General features: G+C 46.5%; 1 protein-coding gene across 6 annotated transcripts in view; it reads right to left on the bottom strand.

Moving 5' to 3' along the window:
• Positions 1-680: 680 nt before the first annotated feature.
• The window catches only part of LOC139701318 (tRNA-dihydrouridine(20) synthase [NAD(P)+]-like), a 51780-nt gene continuing 35616 nt past the window's right edge, over positions 681-16844 (bottom strand). For all 6 annotated transcript variants that reach the window (XM_071604470.1, XM_071604466.1, XM_071604465.1 and 3 more), the window contains 10 exons: positions 14303-14350; positions 11688-11753; positions 11442-11512; positions 9138-9224; positions 7738-7906; positions 5585-5706; positions 4203-4352; positions 2454-2541; positions 1497-1570; positions 681-1267 (listed from right to left, as the gene is read on the bottom strand). In XM_071604470.1, coding sequence (XP_071460571.1) covers positions 1030-1267; positions 1497-1570; positions 2454-2541; positions 4203-4352; positions 5585-5706; positions 7738-7906; positions 9138-9224; positions 11442-11512; positions 11688-11753; positions 14303-14350 — 1113 coding nt within the window. In that variant the 3' untranslated portion in view covers positions 681-1029. The remainder of the gene's footprint in view (positions 1268-1496; positions 1571-2453; positions 2542-4202; positions 4353-5584; positions 5707-7737; positions 7907-9137; positions 9225-11441; positions 11513-11687; positions 11754-14302; positions 14351-16844) is intronic.

Here is a 16844-nt window from a genome sequence, read left to right as displayed (position 1 = left end):
GGGGAATCCTCCCCTCATAGTGCCTAGAAAAGCGGAGGACACACAGCATGTTTACAGCAGAGGAAATGGGGGCGGAGCTGGGCAGAGACCTTTGGTCAGAATGCCCTTCCCAGTAAGTGGGGGAGGCCCCAAGAGATGAGGTAGTGGCTGATTGTTTGCTTCTCACTGCCAAGAGGAAATTAAAGTGAATCTGCCACTTCCTTCCGCCCCAAGTTGGTTGGGGAGGGGGAAGAGTGGGTGTGACCTGTGAATGCAATAGCCAAACTGCTGTCACCCACAGCTTCCAGTACCCACTATACAAAGCAGGTCTGAGCTCCAATCACCTTTCAGGCTTAAAGACTGAAGAATCAGATCAACACTCCCCACCCCACTGGGCTGATCACTTAATGGGGCAGCAGACACCCTAGTCCTTTCCCAAATTCTACTGAATTTACCTTTTTTTTTGTAAGAATTTACTTTTTCTTTCTAAGGAAAGTCAATTAATGCCTAACACCTCATGTTTCCTATGTTAGAATGGGTCTCTTGGACCTTCTTAGGTCAACCCAAGTCTGGTGGGCCTGAAAGTTGATAGCCCATCCCCCAGCTCCATCATACCCATAAGGATGTGCAGGGGACATGCTTTGGAAGCCACATTTCTTCACAAAGGGTGGGAGTAGAATAATCATGCTAGGACACAAGTCTATGTGTGAAGATGCCCAGGGCTGAAGCAGTCAGCCATGGGTAACAGTGGGAAGGTGTCTTTATTGCACTGTACCAATGTCAAATTAGGGATAAACCACCTGAAAAGCTCCTGTTTTCAAAGACAATACTCAAATCACTAGGAACTTGGCCCTGCCAGTCAGAAGAAATGCGATTCACACCTGGGCACTCCTTGGCCTGTGTTCTAGACTGATGACCTAGTCCTGGACCTCCTACACTCTTGCCAGGCAGGGCCAGCAAACTGAACAAGTGGCATTTGGTTCATGCTCCAGTATCAAGGCCACCTCAGTGCCACACCCATGGAGAGGGTTACCATGGCAGGGACAGTAGTCACCAACCTTCCAGGGTTCTCTTTTCACCACTTCCCAATGTCACAAAGGGCTTCTTGCATAGCTCCTTAGGCAGGGCTGGCTCCTGAGTTCTGGGGCCTCCAGAGTCTTGGTCAAGAGCCTCCCGCTTGCGTTTGTACAATGAAAGGCTCTCCTCACCAAGCCGACCCTCAGGGAGGCCCTGGCTCCGCAGACAGACGATGGCTGCAGTCTGTTCCGCCAATTTCTTGGACTTGTCCCTGGGCAGATGAGTAATAGGGAAATAAGACAGGTGGGCAGGTTGCAGGATGAAAGGCCAGGAATTCTTACTCTTATACACCCTTAGCAGAGATTCTGATAAAACTGAATAAAGTGTCATCATACAGGGCCATCAGTGCTCAGGCACACCATCCACCCAACCCTCCCAGACCAATGCTGGATTCAGGACCTCCCACCCCAAGCCTCACGCCCTCTGATAAGAAAACTCACCACAAGGTGGACTGGTACTTTTGCTCTGCAACAGTGACAACGGAGCAAAACATGCGATCTAGCGGTCGTTGAACCTGGTACAGAGGACAAAGGAAAAAGGGCTGATTGCCCTCAAGGCCCACCTGCCCCATCACATCAAAGGGAAGTACTTCTAACCTAATGCAACTGAAGGCTGTCTATTCATATGCTCCTCCCATGTAAAAGGAGGTGCGTCTTCTAAGGAAAAAAAGCCACCTATACAAATTAACAACGACACCATGTGTGACCAAATTTCTGTCATGAACCCAAACAAAGGGCTGTCAAGTCCTTAACTGCCTGCGAATATGGGACCTCCTCCTACTGAGTTTACCAGATGGCAAAGGGGTGAAAGAGGACGTGGGTGGGGACAGAGAACATACATCTGGAAGACCAGGTGATATGGATGAGTGGATGAGACCTGAAGCAGCAAGGCATATGGGAGGTCACATGCTCCATGATGAGGGTCTTGGGTTAGATCCTACAGGCACTGGGGAGCTGATAACTTGAGCAAGAGAGACAGAGGTTAGATTTATGTTGCAAAAGTCACTCTGGCAGAAGGGGACAAGGCACAGAAGGTACAAGCCTGTCTGGAAGAGGCAGAGCAGCCTAAACAAGGAATGACCAAAAGAAGTGAAGCAAGGTTTTAATCTCAAGGTTTCCACACCACAGGCCCCATGTCTAGGCCCCAGTTCTGTGCCCCACTGGCTAAGGTCCAATCAAAAGATATACCTGCCAGGTTGGACAATAGTCCAAAGTCAGAGGGGAAGGGCTATCAGCAACTGACCCAGCCACAAGCAACTTCTGCATGCCTAGAGGGCAAAGCTACACACTAGCCAAATAGTCTAGAATTCAGGGTATGAACTGTGGGTGTACTAGGCGATGGCACCACTGGAGGGAGCACCATGGCTGGTTGCAGGGCAGTCACAGCTAGGAACTCACCGTCTCATAAACAGGCTGTGCCAACTTCTCTCTCCGGCACCATTCCAGCAGGCACATCTTGGGGGTGATCTGGGGTGGATAAGCTCTCCTATGGAAAGGAGAAGAAGCATTCAGGAACCACTCACCATCTCCACTCCCCCTCTTACCAATGGTACCACTCAGCTGATAGGGGCTACAGGAACTGAGACCCCAGGCTGCTGCCTTAAGGATCTTATGCCTACTCCTCTGGGCTCCCCTTCCTTTCGTGCCAGTGGTTGGTAACTAGCTTCTACCTAAAGCGAAGATGGGCTTCAGCATTCTAGGGAAACTGAAGGTGGGGAGAATCCTAAAACTCGATCTTGAAAAACAGTCTTTAAGGGCTGGGGTTGTGGCTCAGCGGTAGAGTGCTCGCCTCGCACATGTAAGACCCGGGGTTCGATCCTCAGCACCACATAAAAATAAATAAACAAAACAAAGATATAGTGTCCATGTAACTAAAAAATATTTTTAAAAATTATTTTAAAAATAGTCTTTAATAACCAAGAAGGAAGGTCCAATTTGCTTCACCACACAAGATTTCTGAGAGTAGACAAAGGTGAGGAACTTAGCTCAGGATTCTAACTCAGTGCCCACTCTGACTCCATCTGCCAAGTGTCAAAATAATCTGTTGCTGCCATGGACACAATGAACTCTGATGTCAGAGTCTGTCTGAGACAGAGTGACAATGTAGGAGGGACATGTTTCAACTTCCCACTGGGAGCTCCCTCTTGCGTGTGACTGCCCAACAGTCGTCCTCTCACCCCCACCACACAGTCTTGCCAGAGAAGACTGGATTCTGGTTTGGGTCCGGGGACTGAAGAAAGGCTCAGATCAGATGGCAGATGACAAGGATGAGGGCACCATTCAAAGCTGAGTCACAAGCCTGGAGTGGTGACACGTGTCTGTAATCCCAGTGGCTTGGGAAGCTGAGTCAGGAGGATCCTCAAGTTTCAGATCAGCCTGTATAACTTAGTGAGACCCTTGACTCGATATAAAAAAATAAAAAGGAATAGGGATATAGTTTAGTGGTAAAGCACCCCAGGTTCAATCGCCAGTACGGGGTGAGGGGGAAGGAGATGGGAGAGCTGAGTCACAATCTAAAGTAAAAATAAGCATGAAGCTACTTCTGCCTAAAGAGGGAACCACAGAGCTGGTGAGGGCAGTGGATGTGGGCAGGGATCCAGGGTCAAACGAAGGTGAAGCTCCTATAGCTATTGGGGAATTCCATGTAGACAGCTAGCTCCTCAAGGCCAGGGGGAAAGAAGCATAGACTTTTAGGAATAGAAAACAAGTTCCCCTGCCACAAGGGGTGAGAGGGATTGGTCTGGGAAAAAGTAGAGTTTGGTTGCTCTTGAGACAACACGCACATCCTCAAACAGTCCTGCCTGGGCTTTCAGGGACTATCTTAGCTGAAAATGCCTTCTCTGGGAACAAGTATCCAAACCAAACAAGTATCCAAGGAGATTTGTAGTACCTAAGCATTTGGGGATACTAAAGATTGAACCCAGGGCACTCTACCACTAAACTACATCCCCAGCCCTTTTTATTTTTTGAGATAGGATCTCAGAAGTTGCCCAGGCTGGTCTCAAACTTATGATCCTCCTACCTCAGCCTCCCTAGTAGCTGAGATTACAGGCATGTGCCCAGCACATACAGCAACCAGCATGTTGGCCTAGTCATACTCTGAAGGTACTGGCCCTGGCCCATGCTAAGGCTAAGCTGGAAACCTACCTATCAAACTTGACAGCCATTTTAATGACACCAGAGGTATCTTCAACTGGTTCCCCCACCTTCTCTGCAGTCTTGGCCAAGAGCTCAGCCCTCCGGGCATCCATCTTCTGAGTAGTCTCCTCATAGAAGGCACCAAGGCCAAAGGCATCACTATAAGAGGAAGTAGAACAGAGCAGGCACCTTAGTAGAGCAGCATTCAGGGTACTTTAGGAACCCAGGGCCCCACGACTGAGAATCAATTGCACCAAATGCCATGGGGGCCTGGCCAGAACAAAAGCCTCTTGCCCAGCCCATTATTAACCTAGACAGGAAGCTAGAATGAATGTCCCTGAGCAGGGAAGCTGGGCTGGGTGGAAAAGGTCCTAAGGTCACCCCCACTACTTATAGTCTCTCCCCCATGATGACCAGACAAGTGGGTATTCCCAGCAGCTGTGATAGAGTTTCCCTACACTGATTAAGCACCTGGGATTTATGCAGCTTCTTTATGTCAGCCCATGGCAGGAAGAGATGGAGGCCTGACCACTGAGTGGTTCCCAACTTTCCATCTGGCCTCAAAGAGCTGCCATGGGCCTAACTGGAACTGAGGTAGGTACCACCAGAGCTGCTGAATTATACTCAGTTTGGAGCTTCCAAGAACCAAGGTCCAGCTACCTAAGCTATTGGAGTAGAGAAAGAATCAATGCCACAAGCCAGGGGCATTGAGAATAATTCTGGCAAATATTTTCCCTCTGGGATGTATCTTGAGGGCTGGAGGCTCTGCAAGCGGATGGATCCCTAAGGATGAGATTGGTTCAGAAGGGCTTCTTGGAGGATACAGACAAGGGGAGAGGCTTTCTAGGCAGAGGACCCAGCAGGAGCACAGGTATGGAGGTATGAAAGCAGATAGGTAGACACGGAGCCATAGAAGCCAAGACTAGACTAAGCTATGAAGTACCTCCAGGGTCAACCACCTGAGTTGTAGCTACACCAGATCTGGAGGACCAAACAGTGGCCTCTCAAACTGCAATGTAATGGGTGTGGGAACAGAGGCCAGAGGCTCTATTCAATAGCCCTACCTCTCCTGACTATAGCCTGGCATGTTACAGGCTTGTTAATGGAAAAGCCCCTTCCTCCTCAGGAATTCCTAAGCCTATCTTTTGCATTCCTCTAATATACTAGTGCCCTACTTCCAAAAACCCTATTGTTGAGATGAGTCTAGGATTAGAACATTCCAAAGCTTTGAAAGTATCCCACTCTATGAGGCAAAGCTGTACCATCACCTCACTCTTACAGATCACCGTCCAGAAGTTATGTAGCCTGACACCCTGTGGCCATCATAAGGCTCAAGGTCAAGCCTGGGAAACATCTGCAAAGACAGATGGATAGTTCGTTGCCCTTCTTACCAAATTTCCTGAGAAGACTGGGCAGCATGGAGCAACCTTCCCTGGGGTGACTCCAACTGTTCACGCAGCATCTGGCACAAGCAGTACTTGGTATTGGTGTAGTGGTTGTCATACTGCACCGCCTGAGAAGAAAACTGGTGTGAGCCCATCTGCTACCAGCAGGTGCCAAGGCCTGAGATAGGCTTCAATGGCAAGAAAGAAGGCTCCAAGGGGCATCAGAGGTATGCTTACAGCCAAGGCAGTGTGACCCCATAAAAGCCATCTACTCCTCCAGCTGGTGGTACAAAGTTTGAGAGTCACAGTCAAGGCCCACAATCAGAAATACATTTTCCTGCTTGAGGTCTAGAAGTGCAGGAATCCCCGTCCTGATTTCGCCACCACAGACTATGATGGAAAACCTACTACAGGGAAGGGGAACACCAAGGACAGGGGTGAGAGTCTTCTTAGAGCCTGGTGTACCTTCTCTTCTGACATCTTGATTAAGTTCTCTCCAACTTCCTCTACAAGGGTAGGGTACAGCTCCATTTACCAGGCATATTTGATATACTATTTGTCACTTCATATCTTTATACAAAGTGCAGCTATTATCCCACTCCACAGCCTTGGAAGTGAGTCTCGGGAAGGAAAGATGACTGCCCAAGGGTACCATCGACACCCACATGGTCAAGGACAGGGTAGGAGAGCAGATAAAAGTTTTTAGATAAAAACTTCAGATCCTCCTCCTAGCCCTTGCTCTCTGTAATTATATATTTTAGAATCTCTGCCTGAGTTTTTATCATCAGTGCCTAGGAAGGTGCTATGATGTACTCATGACAAAATGGGAAATAAGTGGGTAAGCCCCAGCCAGCAGCAGAGCCATGATTCAGCTTATTTGGACCTGAAGACATCTGGCTGGACCAAAAGCCAGCCCTGCTGACACTTAAGTCCACTCTCTTTCTCTGACAACACACCCTCTTGAAAGCTGCCAAGGGACAGTGAAGCAGGAGTAATAACATCACCTTTCACCCAGTGAGCAGACTCAGCACTGCTAAACTTGTCTTCTCTGCTATACATCTGCCAGCTGGCCAGAAGAGATGGAAAGCTGACCTGGGACGAGGCACAGTTCCTTGCCTCAAGCTGACCCAGACCACTGGAGAACTGGTTGTAACCAAACTGCCCAACAGTACATCCAGAACCAAGGGGATGAGGGCTGTAACATTGAAGAGAGGAGACTCTAGGACAGTGGCTTCCCAGCTCTGGACAAAGGCTCAAGTCCTCCTACCATCCCCAGCTTGCTCGGCCATAGGAACCCCACATGCATGGCCATAACTTAAAGAGGACATAAGTAGCTCCATGCAGGTAAGCCCTAGGATTAAAGAAGGTAGAAGCCTGCTCTGAGCAAGAGCTACATTCTCCACCCAGGTCCAATTCACTGAAGAGTTTGAGGACCACTCAGTCTCTGCCTATAGATGTGTAGCAGAGTCCCACAGAGTCCCACAGTTGTGGAAAACAGGTGTGAACTCATTAAAAATTAAAAAAAAAAATTCCTTTGCAGGGAAATGCCCCTAGTGCTACCATTGTACTCCCAGTGGAAAGAAACTGCTTTAGAAAATTCTATTCATTAAGTAGAGCATTAGTTAGATTATTCCCTAACTCATAGCAAAGCATCCTAGAAATCTGCAATAGAAAAGTTTTACAAGTAATTTTGACAGATAAGTCAAATCAGGTGAGAAATCTCTATAGAGATAATCTGTCTCAAGCAACGACTACAATGGCTCTTCCTGGCTTTGGCTGCACCTGTTCCAACACAGAGCCATGACTGTCTTCGGTGACACAAAACCTCTTTGTCCATGTGCATGGGCATGTGGACATGTGGAGTGTGAGGGAGAAAGAAGACAATATCATGTGTGTGGGGTCTCAGCAGCATCCTGGATCCAGAAGGTCCTTGCTATGACCTCTATATCTCTAGAAGCTTTAGAAGATGATGATGGGGCACACATCCTAGCATCTTCTCTTCATATGGCAGCTGATGAGACTCAGTGCCACACTCCAAGAGCTAACAAGGAGAGGAGCAGAACAACAGGGGCTGCTGGCCGCTGGAGGCCCCCATAAAGTGCTCTCTGAAGGATTGTGGCAGACAGAAATGGGGGTTTTGAAAAAGTGCAGACACGTACATATCTTATGTACTTCTGCATGACCTCCTCCAGGGGCCGCAGACCCTCTTTGAGGAAGATGGATGGGTTCCACATGGCCGCTCGGGCTACCATCACTGAAGAGGCAGCTGTGGCTTGTCGAAATTCCTCTATGTCCAAATGCTGCTGGATGTGTTCATGAGATCCTCCACTGAAAAGCAACAGGAAGGTTAGGTGTGTCTTCATTATGGAACCTACCAGTATTTTCAGAAAAAGGCAACTTCCTGATCTGCCACTCATTAACAGTCGGGTTTTGGCCAAGTCACTTCAGTTATTAGAGCTTCAGCAAAATGGAGATTATAATCTCACTAAGAAAGATAACATATGTAAAGTAATCCAAACCATGCCTGGTATTTATTAGGTATTCCAGACCTTTTACTTTCCTCCTCTTCCCTCATCCAATACAGTAGCAAATGCCAGCCCACATCTGAAGACATGAAACTAAAATACCAAAACTGAGTAGCCACCCATATGTCTTCTAAGCACTGGGTCAAAACCCTGGAAAGGAGGATACACTGGTGATCATGAGGGTCCGGAAGAAGGCCAATTTGGTCATAATTCCCCTTCCTCTGCCCTGATGCTCCAGGATCCTCTCAGAAAATGTTCTGTCCTCATATGTTTCATCAAGAAACTACTGGTAGTCTCTGTCCAGATCTAGTCAAATGGGGCGAGGACCCTCAGGTGATAGTAGAAATGACAGGCTCAAGGGTTTTGAATAGCCCTGGCTTCTCCAAGCCACCCCCAAAATTTACTACCTGGGGGACACAGTGCCCAGATGCACCCCAACCCTTAGTTCTTCCCTCCCACCTATCGGGTATGCCTTTTGTCAGGGCTTCCCCGTATGCAACCTCCCAGACTCCTTTAGGTGCAGGGCTGAACTGAACACAGGCCAGTTCCCCAGTACCAAATGGGTGTGGCCTCTGGGCTGCTCATCAGTACCTCACACCTGCTGGTCCATATTCCTGGTACTATAACTACCCAGAGTGCTTCTCTGGGTTTCTGTGACCTATATTACTTTCCCTGAGCCAAAGCCCTATGAACATAATCCCCTGCACCATGCACAAGTCACCCTGGGTATGACATTACTTTGCCATAAGTCTGTTTCAGCAGCCACCTTATCACTCTCCCCAAGCTCAGGCATCAGAGGGCCCTGAGCTGCCCTGCACCCTACATTAGCCGCTCACCAGAGTGCAAGTGGCCTGACTTAATTGATAGCCACTTTTCTGCCTCATTTACCACTCTGCATCTTGCTCCACTTTTTTCCCCCCTTTTCCTTTATGGTCATTTTTTAATGCTCCCATTCCTTTTCTTAAATGCCTGCTCAAGTCCATTTTGAATGAGTTGGGGCATAAAAAAGTAAACGAGGAAGACGAGAGGCTTACTTGGCTATGACAGGAATGGAGAGGGTTTCAGCAATGGCTTTGATGACTTCACAGCTGACAGGGTGCTGAGGTCGCTCCTCCCGCTTCCTTGGAGACAAAAGAGGGGGGGGGGCGCTGAAGGCTGAGTGCTCACCCATGTTTACCTTAGCTAAGACCTACTGTCCTCCCTACTGAACCTCAGGAAGATTAGGCAGCCATGTGGTCATCAAGGACAGGTTGCAGGAATGGCCTCCCTAATCTCTAGGGAGGAACTCTGTGGTGAGGAGTAGGAGCAGCCAAGGTCCATGCTGAGGAGGCAAGTCCAAATCTCAGAGGCCAGCAGGCAAGGCATGACTGCAGGAGGCCAATGTAAATGGCTTGGCAACCAAGGTCATGCTGCTTTCCCTGACTTCTCCTTGCCTCCGCCAGAGATGAGAGACAGTGCTATAAGAATGCTACCCCGACTGTCCCAGTCTCATCCTCTCTAAGGGACTGGAACAGCTGCTACTGCTCAGACTGACCACTCCCACACAGCTGCCTGTGCTGAAGCCAAGTTCCACAGCTGATCCTGGGGAAAAGCACCTGACACAGGGTAGGCCCCGTGCTCAGGGCAGCCAGGGCAAGCCACAGAGCTTGGCTGTCATGATAAACCACAGGGGAAGCAGGACATGACCCAAGGCCCCTCCTTCCAAAGTTGACTGAAAGCAGTTCTTGTGCATGAGTGAGCAAGTCTTAGGGACTCTGAGGCAACGCCTGACCCATGCTCAGAGATAAGCAGGCGAGGTGGTTGACAGGTCTTTTCTGAGTGTGTCCCCTCTGCTACATTCCTGAATTCCTCAGAAGGTCCTGCCAACTCAGCTTCCACCTCTGTCTCCCTGTATCCCCAGCTAGTTTTAGCCCATCCTCAACAGCTCTAGTGGTCAGAAAGTCTTTCCTAAAACTAACCCAAATCTGTCTTCCTACTGCTTCTGGTAAAAGCCTCTTTGGTGGATTGCAAGAAGGATTGCAAGTTCAAGGCCAGTCTCAGCAATTCAGTGAGACCTTGTCTCAAAACAAATTAAAAACACAAAAAAGAACTAGGGATGTAGCTCAGTGGTAAAGCACCCCAGGTTCAATCCCAGCACCAAAAAAAAAAAAAAAAAGATCTTCCTTTATTAAGAGAATAATGCCAGGCTATGGCCAGGCTATGTGCCAAGGGTTTTATTTACAATCTCATAAACAGTTCATGACAATTATAAAAAAGAAATTATTTTCATTTCCATATTAGGACTGTGGCACTCAGAGAAGTGATTCCCCAAAGGATACACAACTAATAAGCTGCAGACATAGGATTTGGCACCAAGCAATTTTAGCCCAAAGCCTACTGCCCAAGAAAGGAGAGCATGTAAATACATGTGTGGCTCTCACCTCCCCATATGCCTTCAATCTGAGTAGCTCTGCTTTTTGTGGTATATGATGGACCTCTGGATGCCCTTTGAAAAGGCTGTCAAAATGACAACCAGCAACTTGGATACTTCCATAAGAGTCCTGAGCCCAAAAGGTACATTTCTTAGAGACAAGAAGTCACCAGCCAAAGTCTGTTGTCTGGGGTTCCTTATGAAAGGACATCCTGGGCACAGGGAGCAGATTTGACTAGGAAACCAAGAGCAGCCTTCAGAAACACCTTGGCTCTCTTAAAGGAACACATTAGCTACAAAGCAGCAATGTCTTCAAAAGAACAGCCATCTTGCCAGGAGTGGTGGCATACTGTGGAATGGAAGTGGAAGGCGGAGGCAGAATGATCACAAATTCAAGGTAAGCCTCTGCAACTCAGCAAGACCCTAAGCAACTATAAGAGCCTGTTTCAAAATAAAAAATAAAAAGGGCTAGTGAAGTGGTTCAGTGATCGAGCACCCCTGGGTTCAATCCCTAGTACCACAATAAATGAATAAATGAATGAATAGCCATCTGTCTGGGGTCATTCAAGGGAGAAGCCATTGCTTGATTAAGTCAAAAGAAAACATTAAGAGTGAGAGTTCTAATTCCACCACTTTCTGTCTACATGATACAGGTTTGAGCAAATCACTCCATCTCTACAACTTCAATATCATGTGGATGGGGAGTTTCTCTTTCTCTGTGTCTCTCAAGCTCAGAGCAGGGCCTGGCACCAATAGGTGCTCAATAAAAGAAACACAGACAAATGCAAGCCCATTCAAGGAGTCTGAGTGCCCTCTGAACTCACAGGTTGTCAAAGAGTTGGGCAGAGGCAGGCAAAATACGTAAGTGAGGGACTATAAAAATGGCTGAGGAATCTCTCAGCCAGTCTCTAAAAAGGCAATCACTTACCTCCCATGAACTGTGATGGCAGCAATGCCAGTCCTTTCTATCCGCTTCACAAGGCTCAAGGTATCTTCTAGCTGAGGAAGATCACAAGAGTGGTTACTGGGACCCCAGTGTTATAGCTGCTGGCTCCTAAATTGGGCTCAACTCTACTCCCTCCACCAAACCTAATTCATCATGAATCATTCACAATCCCCAAATCCAACATCACCGGAGAGAATAGACCTTGAGATAATAGAATACAATACTTACTGAAGGCAGAATACGGATCTTGCAGGTCACAGGTCTGCGCGTCCCTTTAACAAGGGTGCTGAGGATCTGCAAAGAGGAGCACAGAGGAGCACCTACCTCTTCTAGAACAAACTTCCACACTGCTTGTATACTGCTACAGATCTATGCATTTCAGGGGCACAGACAGTTCATGTATGCACAATGTATATCAATCTGTTACACACATACACATAGAATACTCCATGAGACAAGGAATGTGCCTCTGTTCTATGCTACAGCCCCAACACCAGTGATCCCTGCCTGGCACAAAATGGTATATATATACTTGTTAAATACACTGAATGAACTAGGGAGTGAATGGATCTGCATGCATTCCTGTGTAGAATGCAGTAATCCTTTGCCAGGTTCAAGCATTAGAATTACCTGAAAAGCTTAAGAAACACAAATTCTTATATTCTATCCTGTTATTTCTATAGGGGCAGGGCTTAGGAATGTGTGTTTCTAACCAACACACTCTGTTTTCAATATGATTTTGAGGCCCAGCCCTGGATAAGAACAGGCTGGCAACTTCTCCCCTGGACGAAGGGAAGGAAATGTTTCCTGAATGCGTCCTGAGCCCTGCAGAGTGAAGAAGCAGGAAGGCTTTTAAAGGCCTGGGCCCTTGCACTCCTCTTTGGAGATGTCAGATATACAGGAATAAAACAGGCAAAAAAAAAAAAAGGACAACATTTTCAACAAGCTAAAAAGTGTTTATTGCATAATAATTGAAAAGGATTTCAAAAAAAGATCAAAAAGCCATACAGGAAAGTGTCAGTGAGGTAGCAAGATCTGACCACACAAGAATCAGAGATCGAGAGAGATGCAAATGACACTGCATGGCTGTGACATTGCTATCTTCTTCCCAAATCAAAAATTTCAACCCAGGCAAGTTGGAAGCAGGGTGATCTCAAGGACTTTCCCAGAACTGAACCTCTGTTCAGCAGAGGAGATACCTAGGTGACTGCTGCCAGTCTTCTAGACTGGCGGGGGCAGCAGAAAGCAGAGGACGAACAGAGGAGGACTTTTTCTCAGGGACAGGCTAAGGTAGCCACTCTGGAAGATAACAGACCAAGAAACTGGGCTGACCAGTGGATGGCTCATGAGCAAGACAGGGTCTGCTGGACCAGGCAAAATTGACAGGCAGGCAGGAACAGTCCACAGGTGCTGCCTCAGGAGACTGGGCCTGAGGTCCTAAGGTCACCCTGGCAGGTCTTAAAGGGGCACTGCCAGGTCCATCATGACACAAAAAATTCTTACTCTCATTCTATCTCTGGCTCAAGGCAAAACCTATCGACAGTTCCCTTGCAAGCACTCACTTGGAATCCTCTGATATTTAGTAATTTAAGAAGCACCAGCTGGTCTGATCCAATGCTCTGTCTTACAGGACTTCCTTTTAGTGTATTTTAACCAAGTAGAATAGAATTTCTGTTCATTTCATGTTAAGGACAAGGAAGGAGATTAGGTAACTAAAAGCCCTAACCACTTGCAAGGGCAGCACTGAGGGGAAACAACAACTAGAGGCAGTCCTCCAGCCAGGCTCTAGCATGAAACTCTTCTGGACACAACTCTCCAGGTCCACATCACACCACATGTCCCGGTGAAGATCTCTGGGGATAAAGGACAAGAGGCAAGCCTATATCTGAGTGGAGAAGCAGAACATCGACCAAAGGCATGCCTCACCAGATCAACTGGCCTCCTGGGAAAAAGCGGCCCTATCTCCCCAGGTTGTTGAGGAGGGAGCAGGTGGGAAGATCGGAAGCCACAGGCTTGGGTATCAGTGAGACCAGAGTTCAAGTTCTGGGCCTGCTCACTGGTAGCTATGACTCAAGAAACTTCACTCACACAAATGATACCCTGGACAGCCAGAAGATGCACAGAAAGCTTGGACGGGGGTGAGACCATATATCACTAAGAGCTACAGTCTAAAATTGAGGGTCTAAATCCAGGGAAGGTATACCAGCATTACCTGGTGGAAGCTTTTTTCAATAGACTGATATCCCCCATCCCTATCCACTCCAAGGTTAGAGAATTCAACAGGTAGCATCTTTTTTTTTTTTTTTTTAATTGAGATAAAATTTATATACAATAAAATCTGCCACCTTGGGCCCAGTATGTTGGCACACACCCGTAATCCCAGCAATTTGGGAGTCTGAGCAGGAGGATCACAAGTTCAAGGCCAGCCTCGGGAACTTAATGAGACTCTGTCTCAAAATAAAAAATAAAAAGGGCTAGGTATATAGCTCAGTGACACAGTATTCCCAAGTACAATACCTAGTACCACCCCTCCCAAAAAAATTTGCCCTTTTTAAGTGTATAGTTCAGTGGTATTATTAAGTATTTTCAAAGTTTTTCCAGACCTCACAAAGATGTTTGTGTGAGGTCTGGAAAAACTTTGCACACCTGTAATCCCAAGCCACTGGGATTACAGGTGTGCATCAGTGCGTCTGGCACTGGGAAGCTTTCTAAAAAATTCCCAGGCTGCAAATGGATAGACTAAGGGAACTTCAGTAAATCTGAAATGGGGAGAGAGGCATTCTAGGCAACTTTAGTTCATAGCCATGTTTTGAGGACGCTGCTTTCACTCATGCAGAACTTACCTTCTCAATCTTGTCAGGATCTGACAGCAAAGCAGCTCCCATTCCTCCCTAAAGAGAACAAGAAGAAAGGTCTGCTTTAAGTTGGAGGAGGATACTCCTTGGCTCCTGCCCACCCCCCGCCTCCCATGGTAACATGGTGTGCAAACCTTGTAATCAAGGTCCATTAACAACTGGCATTTTCCTAAACAAGTAGGAAGACAGCAGGATTTATGCCCTTAATCACAAGGACAGGAATCTGATGAATTCTAAAGTCACCACAATGATGCCCTTGGCAAAACCCATGGATCTCTAGAAGTAGGCTCTACAGAATTTCTGGCTGGATGTCTTGGCTTATGCCAATAATCCCAGTGGCTTGGGAGGCTGAGGCAGGAGGTCCACAAGTTCAAAATCAGTCTCACCACATAGCCAGGCCCTAAGCAATTTATGGAGACCCTGTCTCAAAATAAAAAATAAAATAAAAAAATATAAAAGGAATAGAGATGTGGTTTGATGTTTAAGTACACCTGGATTTTTTTTAAAGAAAAAAAAATTCTTTTTCAGGTCTCAGTGTCATAATAAACTAAACCTGCCATCTTCCAAGACGTTAAAAGACAATGGATCCTCCTTAAGTGATGAGATTTAAATACTCCTTCCTCACATACCCAATACTTGCTTTAGTACCAACACTAAATGCAGAGACACAAACATTGTCCAGGCCCTTCTCCTCAGCCAGCAACAATGTCCCAGTCTTGAGGATCCAGATACATGCCAAACAAACAAAAATACCAGAAAACAGAAACTGCATATCTGAAACACTTAAAACTCAACCCTAACAATAATGCTTGTCTCATGATAATAGGATTATTACCAACAATTTTCTTGCCCTTTTCTTTTTTCCTTCTGCAGTACTGAGAATTGAATCTAGGCTTGCCCTACCACTGAACTCAGCCTCCCAAAGAGCTGTGATTATTGGCATAAGCCACCATACCTAGCTCTTGTTACAATTTTCTATATTTCCCATGTTCTAGACATTACAATAAATTACTTTAGTAATCAATATCTCATGGGAGGGTAAAAGAGAATGAAATCTTTGAAAATCTGAATGAAGGGGAGAAAAGCAAACCCAATAAATATAGTATATATATTGCATACTAATGAATGCTCAAAGCATGTGCTCAGAGATTTAAGTTCGGATGTTACAGTTTAATTTCAGAATCAAGGATGACAGATTCAATCAGAGGGAAAATTAAATCACCACAGACTTCCAGGTGCATTAATGCATACCTATACTGCCAGCAGCTTAGAAGAGTAAACAAGGAAGATCACAAGCTCAAAGTGGGCTTCAGCGACTTGGTGAGACTCTTGTCTCAAAATTAAAAATAAAAAGGGCTGGGAATGTGATTAAACATCCTATGGTTCAATCCCTGGCACCGAAAAAAAAAAAAAAAAAGAGTCACCTCAGACTTGGCTAGGCTTGCATTTTGAGAATTGGCAGGGTGGAGGAGCCACTAGCTCTGCATTTGAGGGCCACAGATACAAGACTTAGACGTCTCAAGGAAGCCCAGGAACTCACCCAGCTCCATCTGTCTTTCACCCCTCATACACAAAATCCAGACCATCCTTATGGAATCACAGAATCTAAAATTCAAGTTCACTGGCCCTTCCACAGCAATTTTTCACAATAGAATTCCCTTCCTTCCTTCCTTTCTAACTTTTTTCTTTTTTTGAATAGATAATACACTAAACATATGAGAGATTCAAAACATTAAAAGGTAAAGATTCCCCCTCCTTAAGGAACAAGAGACTTTTCAACCTATACTTTTTTTTTCTGTGTATTGGGGGGGTCCTTTACCAAATCTCCCATCCACTTTTTTAATAGAATTTTTTAAAGTTAAAAACGAACACAATACATGGTTTTACTTATTTATTTTAATGAGATGCTAAGGATCAAACTGAGTAATTCACATGTTAGGCAAGGGCTCTACCACTGAGCTGCAACCCCAGACCGCCCGAATCCTTTATGAGACAGGGACTCCCTAAGCTGCTGAGGTTGGCCCCAAACATGAGATCTGAAGGCATGGGCCAGTTGCTAATTTAAGGCGGAATCCCGGACTCTCTCACCACCATCACCAGTTCCAAGCTCCACTGCATTAAGCTTCATGTCAGACAAACATTTATGAGGCTGAAGAGAACAAATAAGGTGACAAGTTGGTGCAGATCCTCAAGCAACATGACAAAGCAGACAAGACTGGACCCTCAGGAACAGTCCTGGTGTTCTATAACAGTTCCAGCATTGTGAACTGGCTGGGATAATATTCTGGATGACCACAAGATCAAACACTTAAGGTTTCAGGGGCAAATGCCAGCTTCAATGAGGGCAGGTATCTTCCAGTGCTTCAGGAAGGGCCCCCAAGACATACTGCCCTACACAGATGTAGCTTCTCAGAGACTAGACAGCACTCATGTAGAGGTCTTGTCAAGGATGATTTTCCCCTCCACAGAGCAAGGAGGGTGAGCCGTGTTGGGAGTGAGGTACCAGGTGCAGTCATCAGCTTTATGACCC

The sequence above is a fragment of the Marmota flaviventris genome, chromosome 18, assembly GCF_047511675.1.
Source record: "Marmota flaviventris isolate mMarFla1 chromosome 18, mMarFla1.hap1, whole genome shotgun sequence".
Taxonomy (NCBI): Eukaryota; Metazoa; Chordata; class Mammalia; order Rodentia; family Sciuridae; genus Marmota; species Marmota flaviventris.
The sequence above is the reverse complement of the archived record's forward strand: the minus strand, read 5'-3'. Positions and strand labels throughout refer to the sequence as shown.